The following is a 21443-nucleotide window of genomic DNA, read 5'->3' as shown; positions in this document are numbered from 1 at the left end:
GTTTGCTGCTGTTTAGTCATCAGCCACTGGTCGCAGCATGTGCAGCGAAGCATGTCACGTGACATGCTGATGGCACACTGCACAGCACAACATTACTTTTATGTAATCACAAAAGCGGACCAGTAGTTAATTGGTAATGAAAACACAGCTACAATGATGTCATGTCAAATTTGTAATGAAACCCTGCCACAACTAATTACATAAGCATACTGATAATAATACCATCAGGGGCCATTTGTGAAGCTGAATACAGCTGTGCATATGTCAACACAGCCACATCAATGAGAAATTCAAACTCTGCTTTGAGGGTGGGATAGTGATGGTAAGGGGTACACAGCCACAATGATGTCATGACAAAATTAGATTGAAACTCTGCCCCAAGTGATTACATAAGCATACTGATATTAATACCATCAGGGGCCATTTGTTGGGCTGAATACAGCTGTGTACATAATAAACACAGCCACATCAATGAGAAATTCAAACTCCACTTTGAGGGTGGGATAGTGATGGTAAGGGGTACACAGCCACAATGATGTCATGACAGAATCAGATTGAAACTCCGCTGCATCTAATTAGGTAAGCATATTGATATTTAATACCATCAGGTGCCATTTGTTGGGCTGAATACAGCTGTGTACATAATAAACACAGTCACATCAATGAGAAATTCAAACTCCGCTTTGATGGTGGGAAAGTGATGGCATGGGGTACACAGCCACAATGATGTCATGACAACATCATGTCAGACCCCACTTCCAGGAGGTGGGTCCATCCTCCAATCATGTTGGCCGACCCCACTTCCAGGAGGTGGGTCTGCCCTCCAGCCAGGTTGGCTGACCCCACTTTCAGGCAGGGGGTCCACCCTCCAGCCAGGTCGGTTGACCCCACTTTCAGGCAGTGGGTCCACCCTCCAGCCAGGTCAGCTGACCCCACTTTCAGGCAGTGGGTCTGCCCTTCAGCCGGGTCAGCCGACCCCACTTCCAGGAGGTGGGTCCACCCTCCAGCTGGGTCAGCCAACCCCACTTTCAGGCAGTGGGTCTGCCCTCCAGCCAGGTCAGCCGACCCCACCTTCACAGTCCGGCCTACCCACCCCTAGGGACCACCGGCCAATGTCGGTTAGTCCCAGTTTCAGGACAAAATGTACACATCGGATGACCCACTTTTAGGCTTACAAGTGACTGAATCATGTGAGCCTTCGCTGTCCTTTATATATTTTCTTGCGAGGGTTAGAACCCGAGGAGATGCTCTGGTGAGCAGGCATAACTTGGTTTGATGTCGTGAAAGGAACACTGGTTACTACACCATCAATCAGGTCAAGCATGCATGTGCAACGAATGGCCTCATCATACCAGGTGCCAGATAAAGTGAACTCTTTGTTGGGATGGTTCACCTGCCTCGGGAGGTCATTGATGGATGAGGCACCCTGTGCCTCGAGGTAGTGTGTCAGGGCTTTGAGTCGTTCCACTTCCGGGTAGGGTAGCCAGATGGAATCCCCACTCGTGTATGCTACTTCGAACAACATGTCTGGGCCTTGACCATGGTGGTTGTTTATGTGCTTTACTGAGAGCTCTTCGACTTTGCCCAGACTGACTATCTGTGGGAGCTGGCGACCTGGAAATCGTCAGTCATCGTTTGGCACGTGGATATGCAGTAAGCTCATGTGAAATGCTGGGTGTACTCCACATTGTTTGAGTTCCGTGGGAATATCCAACAAGAAGGTGTTGTTGTGGTAGTCCTCTAGTATGCAGAAGGGGCCGATAAATTTAGGGGCGAGTTTCCTAGCACGACCCTTAGGAAGTGTCAGATTGGCAGTGGACAGATATACCAGGTCACCCTTTACAAACAGGGTTTCCTTTCTCCTATTGTTTGCTAGTCGAGTTTGTTTGACACGAGCCGTGATGATAGAGTCATGGGCATGCATGATTGCATCTTTCATTCGTTTGGCAAAGGTCCTAACACCTGGGTATTTAGTATCTGTTTCCCAGATCATAGTTTTAGGTACATGACCATAGTTGAGTGCGAATGGGGCAAACCCAGTGGTCTCAGACCGAGTGCTATTGATAGCAAACTCGATTGCAGGTAGTTTAGTTGCCCAGTCTTGCTGGTTAGGTGAGATACATGACCTGATCATCTGGGTGATGGTGCGGTTAGCTTGTTCTGTCATGCCATTGGTTTGTGGGTGGTAGGAGGATGACAGTTGGAGCTCTGATCTGGTGAGCTCATTCAAGTGAGTCCAGAACATACTTGTGAATAATGAGTCACAGTCACTGACTATGTTCCGTGGCATTCCGTGGTGTTTGTACACATGATCGAACATGACTTCCGCGATGTCTTTAGCGCGGTAGGTTTGTTTGGTTGGTATTAGGTGGATCATTGATGTTAAGTGGTCTATGACAACTAATATCATATCAAATGATCCATTGAGCATCTTAGAGTCTGGGAGCGGTCCTACAAAGTCAATCCCAATTGTCTCCCATGGGCAATTAGGTACATCTAATGTTTTGAGTAAGCCGTAGTTAGCATGGTTGTTAGGCTTTGACATTTGGCAGGTTACACAGGATTTGCAGTAGGCATCGACGTTGGCATTAATATTCTTCCACTAAATATTGTCTCTCAGGTATGTGATTGTTTTAGTGGGTCCGAGGTGAGCAAGTATCGAATGCACATGTGATATTAACATCTCTCATAGGCGTCTGTCACCGATCTGGATGTCCAGAATGCAGAGCGTTCTGCGGTCGTTGTCTCGCAAGTATACTAGCCCATTGCTCACTTCAAAGTTCTTGTAATTCTTAGGGTTCCATAGTATCTCAGAGAAGAATTTGTCTTTGCCATACCAGTCATGGATGCACTCATGCACATCAAGACTTGGTTCACTGAGTGAGACTAAGTCTGTCAATGTCACTGGATTGTCAAGTAGTAATTCTGACACTGGCAGTGGGTTGTTGTTCATATGACAGCTGTCATCGCTGCCCTTGGTTTGTGTCATGTCATTGTCCTGTGCAATGGGTGATATGGGCTCATGCACTGCTGCTGGGCTCCTGCCCTCCAGTGATCATGATGGTGGTTCAGGCAGCTTCAAGATCACTCGATGTGCATTTGGGAAAGCTGCTCTTGTGCTGTCCCCGGAGCGAGTGGCTGCACCAAGGAAAATCTGATCACCGGTGTACACCAGTGCAGTGACAAGATTCAAGAGTAAGTCCGATGGTACATTCTCCTCCTTGGCACACACATACTCACTCGAGGCACGCACTGTGCCTTTGGGCTCATTAGAGTAAATGTGGCTTAATGCATCAGCCAAGACATTAGCCTTTCCAGGTATGTGCATTATTTCGAAGTCAAAGTCTGCAAGGGTTTCTAACCATCTCGCCTGACATGGGGACAGCTTCCGCTGAGTCTGAATCCATTCCAGACCTTTATGGTCTGTAAAAATGTGGAACTCTGTCCCTTGAAGTAGGTGTTGGAAGCGGCAGAGGGATTCTATAATAGCAAGTAGCTCCTGCTTGTGCACTGGGTAATTTTGCTGTGCAGGGTTGAATTTCCCAGACCAGAAGGCAATAATGTTCACATTGTCTACGTCTGTGCCTTGCCAGAGGACACCGCTTCCACCTGACATGCTGGCATCGCAAGACAGATTGATTGGCTGGTGTCTGGGTGAGTAGTCTAATGCCTTCTGGCACACTTCACGGTATTTGTGTACTAAGTTTTTCACTAGATCAAATGCGCACTGCTCGGTAAAGTACCAATGCCATGGTGTGCTGGGGGAAGTGAGTTTATGCAAATGCCCAAGTGGGATTCGGATGCCCTCACAACCTGGTGTGGGATATCTGACTGCACCTATAAAACCCACGAGTAACTCTTTGTTTGTAGTCACAAAAATCTATAGCAAGATCTCAGTCGAGTGCACAAGTGGCAAATGTCTGAGGTGGTGTTACTACAGTAACAAGTTAAATATGCTATATGAAACAAAAGGGTGAGACACAGGTGTTGAACCCAGTATTGAAACTACAAGCACGGTCATAGCGCAAGTGCTTGTACCATTAATTATACATATGAAACATTTGGAGACAATAAACCAAAAATTACCATGCTGTATTGTCAGCGCTCGAAACAACTAAGTACAGTGGTCTTGTAGACCCGTAAACAGGAAGTGTTTCCCACAGTAAGGAAAAGTAGTGTCAATTAGTGAACGAAGGCTACGAGCAACTTGCCAAATCTAACACTCCCCCTTGAGTCAGGCGTAGCCCGAGTTCAACTGTGAAATGTTTCACCTTCGAAGACGGTAGTGCCTTCATTAGCGTATCAGCAATCATGTCTGCAGTCAGGCAATATATGAGGTGAATTTTGCTGTTTTCTACAACCCAGTGAATGAAGTGAAAACGGATATCGATGTGTTTGGTGCGTGCATGATACTGATGGTCTTTAGTGAGCGTGATGGCTGATTGATTATTGGAAAACAACGTGGTCGGCTCGACGAATGGCTGAAAAAGCTCTCTGATGAGCGACTGAAGCCACAAGGCCTCCTTGGCCACATGTGTGGCTGCCACATACTCGCTCTCAGTCATTGAGAGTGAGACAATTTCCTGTCTTTTAGAAGACCACGACACCGCTCCGCCATCTATTAGAAAAGTGTACCCTGAGACCACTCTGTGGTCTTCTGCCATGCTGCTGTCTGCATCTGCGTACCCGGTCAATGCACTTGGTGATCACCCATATGTGAGTCATAAGCCTTTTGTCCCAAGAAGGTACCAATAAATTCTCTTTACAGCTTCCCAATGAGCAACTCCAGGGTTGCCCGAGAAACGTGAGACAGTCGTTATGGCATATGAGATGTCGGGACGAGTGGCAAGGGAGGCGTACATGAGCGATCCTACAGCTTCACAATAGGGTACATGGCGCATCATAGCAAACTCAGCACCAGCTGACAGCGACTGCCCAGAATGCAGTTCGGTACTGGGTTCCATCGGGTTTGACACAGGCTTGAGCTCGTCAAAGCCAAAGCATCGTATGATGGACTCGATGTAGGGGCATTGGCACAGGGAGATGGTACATTTGTCTCTATTTCTTGTTACTTCAATGCCAAGCAGCCAGTGAAGTTCCCCAAGGTCGGTAATCTCAATGTATTTTCTGACGTTGCGCTTAAGCTCCTCTATCTTGTTTAGGGACATTGCAGCGATGGTGCAATCATCAACATGGACGACAACGATGACAAGCTCACTGGTGGTGCATCGTCTGAAACAGACGGCCTGGTCGACTGAGCACTGGGTAAGGCCCAGCTCATCAACGAGGATCTCCACTAATCTTTGGTACCAGCGACGGCCGCTCTGCTTCAAACCATACAATGTCTTTCGGAGGTGACAGACTTTATTGGGGTGATTGGTGGATTCAAAGCCTGGGGGCTGTTGCATGTGGATTACTTCGTCATTGGTAAGTGTACTGTTCAGGTATGTGCCTTTGATATCAATCTGATGGAGTTCCAGGTTTGATCGCACTGCCATGGCAAGGACAGTTTGAATGGATGCAAGTGTTGCGACTGGGGTGAAGGTATCGAAATAATCGATGCCTTCGACTTGAGAGAAGCCTTGAGTGACAAGTGGGGCTTTATACTGTACCACATTTCCAGCAGCGTCTTTCTTCGTGTGGAACACCCATTTGGATCCAACTATGTTGGCACCACAAGGTGCGTCAACAAGTTCCCAAGTACCTGCCACATGTAACGTTGCTAACTCTTTTCTTATCCCGGCCTCCCACTGCGGCCAATCTGGCCGACGACGAGCCTCAGCCAGTGAGGTAGGCTCAAGGGCTTCGGACTCAGCGGTGACTTCATTCATGGCCATAGCAAGGTCGATATTGCAAAGGGCGTTGTCAGGATCATCTACGATGGATGCGAGCAAAGCTGCGGCTCTGTCCTCCCCCTCAAGTCTGGTGGGGTCGGCTTTGTCTTCAACTGTAGTGGGGAGCTGGACTCCTTTTGGTATATTAGGTATACCGTGACCATTTGTACTGCCTTTACCGGCGAGGATATCAGCAAGTCATTGGCTAGGCTTTCGAATTCATTTTGTGATGGGTGGTTCAGCTGGAGGTGATGGGGGTGTGGGATGAGCTGGGGTGATGTGTGGAGGTGTTGAAATTTCTTTTGTCTTTGGGATGGGAGCTGGAGGCGTTAGCATCGCATTCAGTAAGTAGCTGTCTTCTTCCTCCCCCTCGCAAGGTAATGACTCAGCTGAGGAGGGATTCCAATATACATTCCTTTTGACAGTAACTGACTTCTTTTCAGGCCAGTACACGCGACAGCCATTGGGACTGTTATCATCGATCCCAACCCATTGGCCCTCCGCAACACGCCCTCCAAGTTTGGTTCCACCCTCGATTCGTACCCAGATGCTTAAGCCCCATGCACAGGCTCGACTGAGGTCTGGTTTCTTCCCAGTCGCAGCTTCGAGGGGCATCCCACCGTCAAGTGCTCTGGTGGGAGTCCTGTTCTTTAACCAGATGGCGTGGCACACCGCTTCACCCCATAGAGCGCGAGGCAAGCCGCTCTCATGCAGCATGGCATGGACTTTTTCAAGCAAGGTGCGATTGAGACGCTCAGTGACTCCATTGTGCTGTGGGGTATTGTGTACAGTGAGCTTCTGTTTCATTCCAGCCACCTTGAGGTACATCACAAATTCTTTTCCAAGGTACTCGCCACCTCGATCAGAATGGAGGGTCTTCATGTGAGCATTATGCTGGGTGCGACACCAGGCCTCAAAATCTTTGTAGGCTGTGAAGGCTTCACTCTTCTGGCGAAGGAGATGAATATAGGTGAGTCACATCTTATTGTCAGTGAAGGAAATGTAGTAACACCATCCATGGAGAGTTTCTACAGGTGCGGGTCCCCAGATGTTGCTATGTACTTCTTCAGCAAACTTGTGAGCTCATTCTCCAATGTGTTCCTTCACGACAGGCTTCCTGGTTGCCTTCATGTATACACAGGCTTCACAGAAGGTCGGCTCGTCTTTTGACAAGTCAAACTTCAAACCTGATACAAGTCCCTTTTCAGCTAGGTGACGAGCGACAGACAGAGAAATGTGTCCCATCCTACAGTGAAGTTCCATCACAGTTATTGATTCAGCTGCTGTGTTTGCACTGTTGCGATTGTCATTGTGGACGACATGATAGAGCCTGGCTTTAGACTTAGGGATGCGACCAACAACATCATCAGCAGGGTTCCTGATGGTACAGGTACCTTCAGCGAAGGTGACAGAGTAGCCTAGCTGGTCAAGGCGGCCGACAGACATGAGGGTGTATCTGACCTCAGGTGAGTACAGTACCCCGGTGAGTCACAGTCTAGTTACATTGCACCTGTTTGGCACCTCTACGACCAACTCCCCCATAGCAGTAGCGTCAAAGAGTTGTTTGTTGGCAGCTGAGAATGACTTGGGTGGTATCATCACCAATGTCTCGAACTTCTCCTTGTAAGGGGAGATGTGTCGAGTGGATCCAGAATCGTAGAGTTCAATGACAGGTGTACTGATGGGGCTGTCATTTATGAGGTTCGTGAACTCTGGGGAGGTGTTAGTGGGCTTGACATGATTTGAAGTGTTGCCATGGGGTGAGTGCTCGTCATCCACATCCCCCATCTCGCTGAACCAGTCTTCATTGGTGGTGATGAAGCAGCATCGATCAATGTCATCATTGTCTGATGATACACTCAGCAAGTCAGGGAGCAAACCCTTATCGTTGAGTTCATCCAGGGCATGCACCAAGAAGGCGCCCTCTTCATCAGAATCAAGTGTTACAGCATGCACAGATCCCTTGGTGGCAGCAGGTAAGCTTTCTTTCTTTGTTTTGTCAAGATCAGGGCATTGAGATTTGTAGTGTTCCCTCAACCCACAGTTCCAGCAGGGGCCTTGCTGGTGAGTGTGCCCTCTGGAGCTACCCCCTTGACTACCATTTCTTCCACTTCCTCTCCCCCTTCCAAAAGAATTTCCAGGGGTCAATGACATGGCTTCGTCGCCATCATGATTCTTGGCTTTGGATCACATGTGCCGAGTCTCTTTGCAACTTCTGCGCTCAGACTCTTCGTTGATCAAGGAGATGAGAACGTCGGGGTCGATAGTTTGTGTCGGGCTGTACAGGTGTGTGGTTGCTAGCTGTCCAGACATGAAGCTGGCGAGGTACTTAGGCAGCGATTGGATGATGGTCAAGTGGTAATCCTTTTCTTCAATCTGTATGCTGATGGCAGCTAACTCATCTCTCTTTGTATGCAGATTGTCCAAGAACTGGTGGACGTCACCATCAACAGGGCACTGCAAGTTTAGAAATTTCGTGCAAAGGTCGGTCTGTGTGTAAGCACCCTTCTCCATGTATTCATGAACGATTTCATTCCACATAGCTGCGATGCTGTTAAGGCTATGCACCCAGAGTGCAGTGGAATCAGGGATCTGTTGGGTAAGTAAGTGTTTCACCATATTTTTGCTTTTTTGCCACTTAGTGAGTTCATCAGCATCAGGAGGGACTATGGTTACGAATCCATCCTGATTGGTGGAGGTCATGCCGACAGGGCAAAGAGAGGTGCCATCAAAATGGGACCACAACTCCTTAGCTTCGATGGCAGTCTGGAAGCAAAGGGAGAAGATCACCCAGTTTGCGCCTTTGATGTCAAGTTTCAGGACATTGCCCAGGAGCATGTCAGTGGTGACAGGGATGGCAGTAGTCATTTGTGGGGGGGGGGGGATGAGGGTCGGTTGGCAGCAAGAATATCGAAAACAATGGTGAGACGTCGTATAGGCTATTAGAGCTTGGGGCTCATAACCTCACAAAAATCTATAGCAAGATCTCAGTTGAGTGTGCAAGCGGCAAATGTCTGAGGTGGTGTTACTACAGTAATGAGTTAAATATGCTATACGAAACAAAAGGGTGAGACATGGGTGTTGAACCCAGTACTGAAACTACGAGCACAGTCATAGCATGAGTGCTTGTACCATTAATTATACATATGAAACATTTGGAGACAATAAACCAAAAATTACCACACTGTATTGTCAGTGCTCGAAACAACTAAGTACAGTGGTCTTGTAGACCTGTAAACAGGAAGTGTTTCCCACAGTAAGGAAAAGTAGCATCAATTAGTGAACAAAGGCTATGAGCGACTTGCCAAATCTAACACATAGGGGTCTTCCAATTTATTACTTTATCCACCTTGTCCAGATCCATATGGATTCCGTCTTTGTCAATCACATGTCTGAGGATATGTAGTTCATCTTTGAAAAATTGTAATTTATGTTCGCTCAAGTAAAATTTGTGCTCACATAGAGTGTCAATAACCATTTTTACATGGTGAACATGTTCTTCAGGCGAGTGGGAGTAGACTACAATATCATCAAGGTAGACATCCATAAGGTTCCCTATGTATAGTGCAAAAATGTGGTTCATTAAGGATTGGTATGTAGCACCAGCATTGCAATCTCCAATCTGCATGACCTGGCTTATCATTGTGCCATCAGGGGTGGTAAATAAGGTCTTGTGCACATCTTCTGGAGAAACCTGGATTTGTTCATATGCATCCTTTCCATCTAATAGTGAACAATATGGGTGTGATGTTGGAGATATATTCTCCCCTGTGTTCTGCTCACTTTGGTGCGATGTTTGGGTGCTTACATAATCACCTTAGAGCGCACATTTTACAGTAGTTTATTCACTGTTCCCTCAGTAGCTTGTTGCACTACTGAGGGTAAGCTCACTTTCACTACCAGTATTATACTTACTGATATCCTGTAGATACCTACAGGTTGGTCTAATACATCAGTAGCTTGTTGCACTACTGAGGATACCTACAGCATCCTCCAAAATGTGAGACCACATTGTGCAGGATTGCCTCAATGTCTGGCAATGGGGATGCTAATTTTCTTGTGTTGGCATTGCATTCATGAGTGTCCAGTACTGTCTGCAATCATAAGGTTCCATCCTTTGTAGGTTTCTTTAGCATTATCATAGGGACAGAATTAGTACCACTATGAAATTCCCAACACCCAGTCCATAGCTAATCATCATGCTTCACATGCCAGAGAGGTTTCATTGCCTCAGGGCAGCAAGATGGCTGCCATGAGTAGACTTTATGTTTGTCAATCAGTGGTATCATGTGATTTATTGCCTGGAGGGGTGGCAAAGGTGTCTCAATGGCTTCCTTGCATATTTCCTTCACATATTCATGCAGCTCATCCTGATATTTCTCAATCATGTCATTTTGAAGTTCAGTAGCATGGGACTCAAGGATGATTGTCTGCACACCACAGATAGGTAGCGAGACATCACTCTGAACAGTTACTTGGGATGGATTAAAGCTGAGTAAGATTTGATGCTGGAATAGGAAAGGCATTCCCAATATTAGGTCATATGAATCCAGGTTCGCTATGTCTAGAATGCACTTCTCATTGATATTCTGATAGGAGATGCTGGGTGAGGTCATAGCCTTTACTTTACTACAGGACCCAGAGACTGCTAGCTGTAGGTTGAGTGGCTGGTCAAGAATATCAAGTGGTAACTGTAATTGGTCCACCAATGTAGTAGATATGAAGTCTGAGAGCAAGCCTGAGTCTAACAGGGCTTGGCATGGCTGGTCATTGATCTTCACTACCACAATAATGGGTTTTGGCAAAACCTGCAGTCCACCCTTGACCCATGCAGAATTCTGCTCAGTCACTGTGTCACTAGACTTATGTTTCTGTTTCATGCCAGGGAGATTGGTTGCAGCACATGCTAATGTATTCACTGTTCCAGTACAGTTATCCAAGCAGTAGCTGTTGCCATTACATGGTGTAGATGCCCTAGCTTTGGAGTCTGTGAAGCTTGAAATGCATGGGTTCCACCACTTGAAGAGGAGCTCATCATATTGCTCAGACTTCTTCAGGTGAAGCCAACACATGATATTGAAATCAGGATCTATGAGGTCTGAATAATACAGTAGGTGGTCTTTGTTAGTGTACCAGTCAATAAGGAGGTATGTTTCTGGTCCTCCATGCTCTGATATTTTGAAGCAGCCTGGCCAGAAGGGTGAGTTTCTGGGGATGTCTGTCCAGTCTAGCATGAGGGGAACAGCATCATATAGGGTTGCAATGGCTTGTGCTTTTACCAAGTCCCTTTTAGCTTGTCAGAGCTCAGGTGTCTCAGAACACACTATAGATGTGGCAAACAGGCCCAAGTCAGTCCCTTCCTGTAGAGCAGCCAGTCATACTTCTGCCACTGAAAGTCCCATGTAGTTTACTGTTATTTTCCTATTGCTATAAGGCTTAGCATGGGTCTGCCAGCACTTCAGACAGTTCTGCTCAATGTGGTTAGTTGCTTCACAAGAGAAACATTTCCCTTCAGCACAGAGATGCTGTTTCCTTTCCTTTTCAGGTTTCTGTTGCTGTTAGTGCCTGTGCACCTCAGACTAATTCCCTAGGTTCCCCACCTTCCATATTAATGATGTGTTCACTTATTTTCCTCAGTTGTTCTTTGTTTGTTCAGTGTTCACATTTTCACTGTGCACAGAGTCTCTTGTTCTTTAGTTACTGACTCTGTGCACATAGAGTGCTGAGTATTGGGATATCTTAACAGGTTATGAGCCCCGCGCCTTAGGACTCTCTGGACATGTCGTTTGCCACATCATCCACCTCTGTGCAACTTTCCATACTCCCTGGACCTATCCCTCACTCTCTAGCCCTATATTTGTCACCAGTAGCCCCAGAACTCACCCATTGTGTCTGTCCCTTGCCAACATGAGTGAAGACATCAGCACTGCTGCCCTCTCCATTACCCAGCTCACTGCCTTCAACTATGCTGCCTGGAACAGTGAAATGAAGGCCTTCCTGTGCTCTAAAGGACTGTGGACCATTGTCAGTGGTACTGAAAAGTGCCCTCCTGTCTCTGAAAGTGATCTGGGCCTCCAATGGGACCTCAGAGCAAACCAAGCAGCTGGAGCACTATATCTAGCCATTTCTGGTTGCTTCAGAACCCTCATTGAACCTGTTGAGGATCACCCAGATCTCATTTGGTCAACCCTGGCCACTATCCATCTCCAGGAGCCTCCCAGTGCTACATACCAAGCCCCCATACCTTCCAATTCGCTCCAACAGCCCATGACTATGCATAGGCAATGTATACCCAGCCAAAACCTGCCCCCAATTGCTGAGTTTGCTGGAAATGCAAGTTTTCGCTCCACAGATCCCTCCTCACCTCTCTACCCTCTCCAACTCGATGCAGATGTCCACTGGAATGCAGATACTGGTGCCACTGCACATATGACCCCTCATTGCCACTGGCTGCACAATTACACCCCCAAATGTGTCCCTGTGAGACTGGCAGACAACAAATTGGTATACTCTGCTGGAGTGGGCTCTGTGGTGTTTGTACCTGTGGTCAGAAGCCAGAAGCATCACCCTGTGGAGATCACCAATGTCCTGCATGTCCCTGACCTGTGCAACAACCTGCTCTCTGTCTTATATATCTGTTGCAACAGGGGCTTCTCTGCAAGCATCAATTCTTCACAGATATCCTTTAGATGCCCCCCTGGGCCTGTCCTCTTCATTGCAAGAATTATGGACAACAATAGCACTTTCCTGGAGGGGGAGACACTCCCCATCACTGAATATGCCTCTGCTGCAACCACCTGCCCCATAGACCTGGACCTCTGGCACAGAAGGCTTGCCCACCACCATGTGGCTGGTGTTAAATTGCTTCCAGAGCAAAATTTGGTCACTGGCATGACCCTAGACTCAAACTCCTCCCCTGATCCCATCTGTGAACCATGTCTGGCTGGCAAGATGCATGCAAATCCCTTTCCTAGCTCAACTTGGCATGCAACAAGGCCTCTGGAACTTGTCCACAGCAATGTGCATGATGTAGGCCATCTCTCCTTCTCAGGATATTGATATTGGGTCACTTTCATTGATGACTACTTGTGTTTTTGCTTTGTCCTGCCTCTCAAGGCCAAATCTGAGGTCTTTGATGCATTCCAGAGGTTCAAGGCATTTGCAGAGAACCAATCTGAGTGAAAAATGAAGATTTTGCACAATGACAAAGGAGGGGAGTATATGAGCAAGGCCTTTGAAGATTTCACATCGAAATGTGGCATTTTGCACCAGCACACTGTCAGGAATCACCCCCAACAGAATGGAGTTGCAGAGAGAGCAAATAGAGTGCTATCTGAGCACATCACTGTGATGCTGGACAAGTCTGGGCTCTCCAAGGCCTTCTGGGGTGAGTGTCTAGCTGCCCTGGTCAATGTCTGGAATCAGTGCCCCACTGAATCTCTCCAAAATGCGACCCCATATGAGCTATGGCATGGAAGGAAGCCAGATGTCTCCCATCTTCAAGTGTGGGGCTGTACTGCCTATGTACATGTCCAGAAAGACAAGAGGTGCCCTCTGGAGTCCCACACAGAGAAATATGTCCTTATTGGCTATCCAGAAGGTTACAAGGGCTGGAAATTCTACAATCCCACCTCCAAGTGCACCATAATCTCAGAAAGGGCTGACTTTGATGAAAGGTACTTCCCCCTGTCCAAGCGCCCTTTGTTACCTTCTCTGGATGCTTCAAACCCACCCAATCAACCTCCATCTGCACCTCCAGCTTCCAAACCATCTTACTACCACCCTCACCCAGATTCTGACTCAGAAAGTGACTCTGGAGATTCCCTGGATCATGGGGGGGAGATAGAGCCTCTGGAGCCTCCAGCAGCTGATCCAGTGCCTATCCAGCCTCTCCCTGCTCAACCAGCTCAAGATGCGCCACCTCCTCACACTCCATCACCTGCACCACCCCCAAGAGCCCCTAGTCCTGTTGGCATAGGTGCCAGACTACCCAGAAGGCAAAGACAGAAGCCCAGAGAGTGGTGGAAGCTCTCCCCTGCTCAATTGGAGGACTCTGGTGATGAAGAAGACTCTGATGATGAGTTGGCCATGTCTGCAGCCCTTCCAGATGAACCTCTTACATTTGCAGAAGCCATCAGTCACCCTGATGCAGAAAAATGGTGCAAAGCAGCCCTGGAGGAGTTGGCAGCTCACCAGACAAATGGCACTTGGAAACTTGTCCCTAGACCCCCTGGATGCAAAGTTATTGGCTCCAAGTGGGTATTCAAGGTCAAGAGGAATGCTGATGGCTCCATAGATCGCTACAAGGCCAGACTTGTGGCGAAAGGCTATAATCAGTACCCTGGCTTTGATTATCTCAAGGTTTTTGCTCCTACAGTGTGCCTTGCCTCTGTCAGAGTGGTTCTAGCTCTTGCAGCTCTCCAGGACCTCCACCTGCACTCTGTGGACATCTCCCATGCCTACCTGAATGGGGAGATGGACTGTGAAGTCTATATGGCACAACCTGAAGGATTTGTGGAAGGCAACTCAAAATCTCATGTCTGCCTGCTCCAGAAAGCCATCTATGGCAGCAAACAAGGTGGCAATCACTGGAACAAGAAAATGCGCTCTGTATTGGAGTCCCTGCACTTCAAACAAACCTATTCTGATGCCAGCATCTATATCTACTCCAAGGATGGTGTCTCCATCATCTTGCCTGTTTTTGTGGATGATATGATGCTTCCTTTGTCTTCTGAGGCTGCCATAGACTCCTTCATCTGCCAACTCAGCCAGCACTTCAAACTGTGAGATCTAGGACCAACCACCCAACTCTTGGGCATCAAAATTGACAGAGATCGCCCCAATTGCTCAATTTTGCTCTCCCAGTGCCAATACTGCCTGGATTTACTGGAAAGGTTTGGCATGGCTGACTGCAAGCCACTATCAACACCCATGGAGCCAAATCTTTGCCTCTCTCACTCCCAGTCTCCCCAGGATGCCTCAGAAATGGAGAAAATGTGCCAAGTACCTTACCTCTCTGCTGTAGGTGCTCTGATGTACCTTGCCACCACTACCTGCCCAGACATTGCCTACACTGTCAGAGTTCTGGCCAGATTCAACTCCAATCCTGGCTGGGCTCATTGGCAGGCTGTGAAGCACCTAATGCGCTATATCAAGGGTACTCTGGACTATTCCCTGACCTATTCTCCTGGTCCTTCAACCTCTGAACCCTTCACCACCTTCTCTGATGCAGATCATGGTGGCTGCAAGGATACTGGTCACTCTACAGGTGGATATGTTGTCAAGATGGGCACTGGTGCAATCTCCTGGTGTTCCAAGCTTCAAAACATTGTTGCTCTATCTACCACTGAGGCAGAATACATAGCAGCTGTCCAGGCAGGCAAGGAGATCAAGTGGCTTTGAAATTTACTCTCTGAAATTGCTTCTCCACTCTCTTCTCCCTCTGTGCTGCACATGGACGACCAATCTGCCATCTCTGTGGCCAAGAATCCTGAACACCATGGCAGAATGAAGCAACTTGACCTCTGCTTCTACTGGCTTAGAGATGCAGTCCAGGACAACCTTATTGTGCCCACTTTTGTCCCCACTGATGCCCAGGCTGCTGATCTGATGACCAAACCACTGTCCAAGGCCAAGGTGATCAACTTCTGTCAGATGCTAGGACTAGGTGCATCAAGTGGGAGTTCTTAATGTGCAGAGGTGCACAATCAGGGGGGAGTGTTGCTGTTAGTGCCTGTGCACCTCAGACTAATTCCCCAGGTTCCCCACCTTCCATATTAATGATGTGTTCACTTATTTTCCTCAGTTGTTCTTTGTTTGTTCAGTGTTTGCATTTTCACTGTGCACAGAGTCTCTTGTTCTTTAGTTACTGACTCTGTGCACATAGAGTGCTGAGTATTGGGATATCTTAACAGTTTCTTATCCTGGGCTCTGCCCATATTGTTATCACTCATAGTTGATGAAGTTTTAACAGTGGCAGTGCTGATCCAATCTGTGGTGTGTGTGTTGAATTGGCAAGGGAGTTTTCTATTTCTGGGCTCACAGTTTCCAGCTTGGTGCTGATGCTGCTCCTCATCAATAACATGTTTTGCCTTCTCATACCTGACACACTCAGACTTGAGAGTCACTAAGGAGATCATGGTGGCATCATACCCATTCTTGGTGAGTTCCACTCATAGATAAGGTTGGCAGCACCTCCAGAATGCTAACATGACCTCATGTTCACCTATGTCTCTGACAGTGTCTGCTATTTCTTGGAGTTGGCACAAAAAGTCCAATACTGAATGGTGATCCTGTCAGCATGCATCAAATTTATCACATTGCTGCATCTGGAAATCTGCTGGGAATATGCAGTTAAAGAGTGCCTTGAAAAATTCAGTGAGGGAATATTGTTTTCTCAAACCTAGGATGTCCCTTTTGTAGAACTGGTAAGCATGCCCACTCAAGTATTTCCCAGCAATATGGATACTCTTTTTGCAGTTCAAGTGTGCATGTCATACCAAATCATGAAGCTCCCAACACCATTTCTTGAATAGTCTGACCTGAACTTTGCCTTTGTATGTGAATGGTGGGTCTTCCTTGAGGAATGCCTGCTGATACCTCAGTTTGTTCAACTTAGCCTGGTAGCATTGCTTCTTCTCATGCTTCCATGCCTTCATTTGATCTGAATCAGCTGTGATTGTGCTAGATGGTTCCTCTCCTAGGAAGTCAGACCCAAATGAGGACAAACCATCTGAGTTCAAGGAGTCATCAGTCAAAGATGAAGAGTCAGATGAATCCCTGGGCACAATTGGTCTGTGAGGTGGGCCTCCACTACTTGGGAAGGGGTTCCTGCTACCCTCCCTGCCACCAGATCCGGAATCCAACGAGTCTGGGTTGTCATCATCAGGGTCCCCACACATTGCTCTCAGTAGTGTGCTCTGGTGGGGAAACACACTCATTGCATGGGCTAATGGGGTGGTTCTATGGCCAGATACATTGGCATATTCTTTCTTCTTGTTTGGTAATGTGGGGCCTTTATGTGTCTTATCATTCATGAAGTTGAGCAAGTTCACAGCTTCAATATTCTCTTTCTGTTCCAGTCTGAGCCCAGACAATCCTATTCTTGCTTTGTTGCAAAGATTCTCCTTTCTTAGAGAATTAATAATAGCTTGCTGCTCTCAAATGATTGTCATTGGGTCATCATCACCACTGCCATGGGGGAGGATGAAGGGTAAGTCATTCTCATATGCTTTGATGGCTCTGCCATCTTCAATTGCATGGCCCTTCCCTTTTTTGGATGACACAACCTGCAGTTCACCCATCATTGAGCCACTATCAACTTGTGGCTGCACTGCTATGGGTCAAGTCCATTCCTGCAGGATCTCACCAAAGTAAGAGTCATCTTCCTCAAACATGGACCAGTCCAGCTGTCTCACTGGTGCTGGTGTGGATTCCTTCATGTGTGGTATGTCCAGCCTTACCCACTCTTTGGGTTTCTCTGGTTGATAGCTCTCATTCCATACTGCAGGCCTTTGTAGTTTAAATTTATTAGCAGGAGCTGGTGTCTGTACCAAATCAAGATCCTCATTCGTTTGCGACTCAGCATCCATCTCAACTACTGTGTCGAGGTGCTGGCGCCAGACACTGTCATTGTTTACAGTGCCCATTGGTTCTTGGACGATGCAAACTGAAAATAATGCATATCCGTCCGTACTGCAGTCTGGAGACTCGGGAACTGTGGGAGAGGTCACCCGAGAGATTTGCATCTCATCGGTGATGCTCTCCCCATTCTGCTCGGTCTCACCGAATACCCAGGGGCCAATCACCGTGGGTTCCATGGTCGAGCACCGACGCTCTATCTCACTGTTGACACTAGCTGGAGTAAAGGAAAACATGTTCAGCAAGTCGCGACTAGGTGACTACGCACTCGGTTGATCAGACCAAGATGGAGTTTGACGTCGTTGCGAAGGGTTTCAACTAGAGGGAGTAGAGCAAAGAGAGAGGGAAGAGGTAGTTTCAAAATATGTGACGGTCACAGGACTTGGTCACACTAGTAAGAGTGTTTCCGTCGAAAGGTCTCAAGCGTCGTTCGTCAGAACTGGCCAGGGGTCTCTCGATAAAAACTGCTCCCTCCTACCTACTACATGAGTCTTTATATACCTACGTACACAAAGGACTGTACTAAAGAGGAAGTATCAAGGCTGACATATTGTACTTGGTTCCATTGTCGTATCCGCGGGAGCGCGGGTCGTTACAGCTAAGATACGAAACGGATCGAAATTGTATCTCAGGGCGATGTACGCGCAGTCACCTTTGCAGACGAAAGTCAGGTTATAAGAGGGTATGACAGCGGTAAAATTCGTCGATGGAAGATTGAAGATGGACAGCAACAAGGTCAAACCATGCAAGCAAGTGGCAAGATCTTTTCTGTTGTCGTTTCCCTGGATGGCGAGCGGATCGTGACTGGTGCCCGTGGAAGGAAGGCGACCGTCTGGGATGCGACCACTCATGGAAAAGTGCTCGAGTTTACAGAGCACTGCAGGGATGTGATGGGGGCCGACATCTCGAGCGACAGCACTAAAGTTGTGTCCGTGGACTGGAGCCACGCCCGGATATTCAGCATCGCTTCCGGTAAACGGCTCCTTCCTCCCCTTCCACCCCCTCATGTTTCCAGTGTCAAGTTCTCCCCAGACGGCAGTCGATTTGCCACCGTCTCGCGTGATCGCGGCTGTCACGTCTACAGCACGGAGAACGGCGATATCTTGTTCAATTCAGGCAAAAAGGGTTCAACCAATTCATTGTCGCGCACTCCGTTGACCTGGTCATCTGATGGCCAGCGACTGTTCGTCGGGAGCCAAGGAAAAATCACCTGCTTCGACATTTCCAATTCTTTATCTTCCGAATGGTCGATCCATGAAAAGCAACCTCGGGTACCCGTAGCATCCAACGGCAGGTTCGTTGCATGTGCCGCAGGCTCTTCGGTTTCACTATGGGATTGCGTGTCGCACAAGCAGATCGGTGGCACCATCATACACATTGCAGAGGTCAACTGCGTTGCTCTCTCGCCAAGCGGAGGATATCTCGCTGTGGATTTGCTGATGGGAAAATCACGGTCCACAATCTCAAAGACGTCCTTCTCTCAAAGTATTTTGACAACGGTGTAAGTGAGCATGTTGCCTTCGGATCTGCAAAACGTGACGATGCAATAACACGGGACCTTACTGCGTTGTCCCCCAGTCTTCCGAGTCTTATTGAGCGGAGCAAAGCCCAAGCGGCAAAAGGATTGTGGGAACTTGCCCTGCAAGATGCGAACGAGTATGCATTGGTATCCTTCTTGTATTGGTCAGTTCTCTACAATAGCTGCGTAGGCGGTGAAAATGGATCCCTCCAGCCCTTGGGGCTACGAGGCCAAGCATGTGGCACTTCATGGAGCGAGGCAGTATGACGAAGCGATCGATGCTTTCAATTCAATGCTACAAGTGATCGAACAGTCGCATGATCCTGCAGTCAAGCGTATGTACCTCCCGTGTCAATCCAATACCCACAAATGACGGTTTCACAGAACTGCGCAACAACTATGTTTCTCCATCCGAGACGATCGCAGCTATCGATTTCATCGTTGACGATATCCTCAAAAAATGTCCCCTCGTCGTTATTAACGTTACTACTGGTTACCTTTACGATAAGACTGAGCGGAAGCATAGCTTCAAGGTTGATCCGAGGTTCAAAAAACTTGTTTCATCCATGACGACAAAAGTGGACAAGGGGCAGATCCGACCGGAGGTTGAAAGTTTCTTCGGATACGTCATGTTCTCGCATGTATGGAATTACCCCGAGGGCCCGGGGAAGGAGCCGTTATTCAAGGACGTCAACGCAGTCAAATCCGTGTGGAACCTTTCGGACGAGCCCCTGAATAACAAATTGCGTAATTTCTGCGAGGAAACACGCAGACTTGGTTGCAGCTGGGCATGGTCAGATACCTGTTGTATCGACAAGACCAATACCTTCATTCTCAATCAATCTCTTAAATCAATGTACAGCTGGTATGCGAATTCGGCAGCCACACTCGTATTCCTCGCCGACATTGCGCATCCGTCCAAGCGGGGGGACCTTACGCGCGGTCGATGGATGACACGAGCATGGACTTTGCAAGAGCTTCTCTCACCGAAGATCATCCTTTTTTATGATTCCGAGTGGAAACGATACCTCGGCAATAATGTCCCGAACCACAAGGACTCTCCGGAAATCAAGCAAGAACTAGCAGTTGCTATCGGGATTCCGCAGAAAACTATCATCGCGTTCTCTCCAGAAAATCTCGGGGTGCGCGAAAAACTTTGTCTCGCTTCGACGCGCAATGCGACGGTCGAGGAAGATATCGCGTATTCTCTTATCGGCATATTCCAGTCCGATATCATACCACAGTATGGCGAAGGAGCCGACGCTCTTGGCCATCTCTTGGAGGGGATTGTAGACCGTACCCGCGAGGTAACTGTGCTCGCATGGTCTGGGAAGTCATCGTCATACTACAGTTGTCTGCCAGCTTCCATTTCCGTTTACGAGCAGACCCTTTCCAACCTTCCGTCACTCGACGGGGAAGAACTGGAAACACGAATCGGGGAATTAGACGTCAAGTTGCCCCGGGAAAGAACTCTGGAAATCTATAATCGCATCAAGGGCCGGCCCAAGTTTACGAACCGACGTCTAGAGCTTCCATGCGTCGTCTTCCCTGTGGAAAGTCTCGAGATGCCATGCGAAGGGGAGGACTCATATTGTGCAAAGGTATCAGGAATTGGAAAGGTGGCGTTCACGGCCGCAGACGATCTTTCGGTGGACAATCCACAGAAATACGTCTTCGTGCATCCGTGGATTCGTCAACTCCGAGGTCCGAGTAGTGGGGTTGCCTGGCGACATTCCTCGGACATTGATAACTATCGCCGGGCACTAAAGATGATTGCCCGCCTCGGTCAGCAGTTCAACGGGTGGCTTCTCGTACGAGTCGAAGAGTATGAAGAGCACAAGAGAGTCGCTACAGACTGCGAGATTGTGCTCCCGGGGCTAGGAACCGACATTCCCAAGGACATGCAAGGGAAAGTCTTAATAATCCAGTGACGTGCGTGGGGGGTTTGGGCTCAGTTTGGTCGGCCTGCCTTTCGTCCTTTATCGATTGTTTTCCTTGCCGTTGCTTGAATGCTTATGTAATACCTGCGACAGAGTTGGAGGAATGTTTCATACACATATTCCATAGCCCTTAGACGACGACAGTCTCAATGACTTCTCCTTCCATGTATTGCTTACCACTTGTACTAGTGAGTGCTGTTGCCGAGTTCCTTGAAGGCGAAGTACAATTGTTTGCTCAGGCGATCAGGTGTTCCAACATCGCATGAGAAGAATGTTTGATGCTTGGCATGTTGATTTGAACCGATCTTCTTCGACTAGCCTCGTTGCTTTGTGAATACCACGGCATGGGGGTGTAGTTCATGTTTTACTCCTATAACACTTCATACCATGTACATCGCATACGACGATGTTACTCGCACGAGACAGGGTACTCCGGCAGGCGCGAAGTTGAAGGAGGGGGAGAAGCAGGAGGGTGGTGCTAGGACTGGAGGTGCGAAGACTAGGTCCACA

General features: G+C 48.0%; 2 protein-coding genes across 2 annotated transcripts; one reads left to right on the top strand and one right to left on the bottom strand.

Moving 5' to 3' along the window:
• Nucleotides 1-16993: 16993 nt before the first annotated feature.
• On the bottom strand, nucleotides 16994-17964 carry F5J12DRAFT_949972 (uncharacterized protein; the record flags this gene model as incomplete). Its single annotated transcript, XM_051749786.1, has 2 exons — nucleotides 17203-17964; nucleotides 16994-17169 (listed from the first exon to the last, which is right to left on the bottom strand). The coding sequence occupies exons 1-2, from the start codon at nucleotides 17708-17710 to the stop codon at nucleotides 16994-16996; spliced, it is 684 nt and encodes a 227-aa protein (XP_051598037.1). The 5' UTR covers nucleotides 17711-17964.
• A 1122-nt stretch (nucleotides 17965-19086) lies between these two features.
• Nucleotides 19087-21107, top strand: F5J12DRAFT_245062 (uncharacterized protein). Its single transcript, XM_051738557.1, has 2 exons — nucleotides 19087-19328; nucleotides 19378-21107. The coding sequence occupies exons 1-2, from the start codon at nucleotides 19193-19195 to the stop codon at nucleotides 20922-20924; spliced, it is 1683 nt and encodes a 560-aa protein (XP_051598036.1). The 5' UTR covers nucleotides 19087-19192; the 3' UTR covers nucleotides 20925-21107.
• Nucleotides 21108-21443: the final 336 nt, after the last annotated feature.

This window comes from Pisolithus orientalis (assembly GCF_024613125.1).
Source record: "Pisolithus orientalis strain OTSU chromosome Unknown F5J12scaffold_24, whole genome shotgun sequence".
Taxonomy (NCBI): Eukaryota; Fungi; Basidiomycota; class Agaricomycetes; order Boletales; family Pisolithaceae; genus Pisolithus; species Pisolithus orientalis.
This window is presented reverse-complemented; position numbering and strand designations above follow the sequence as displayed.

Bases quoted from the DNA above. Each gene is read 5' to 3' on its own strand.
- F5J12DRAFT_245062 (XM_051738557.1), top strand. From the start codon at position 19,193: ATGGATCCCTCCAGCCCTTGGGGCTACGAGGCCAAGCATGTGGCACTT. The intron at 19,329-19,377 runs GTATGTACCTCC...ACGGTTTCACAG, and splicing joins GCATGATCCTGCAGTCAAGC to AACTGCGCAACAACTATGTT.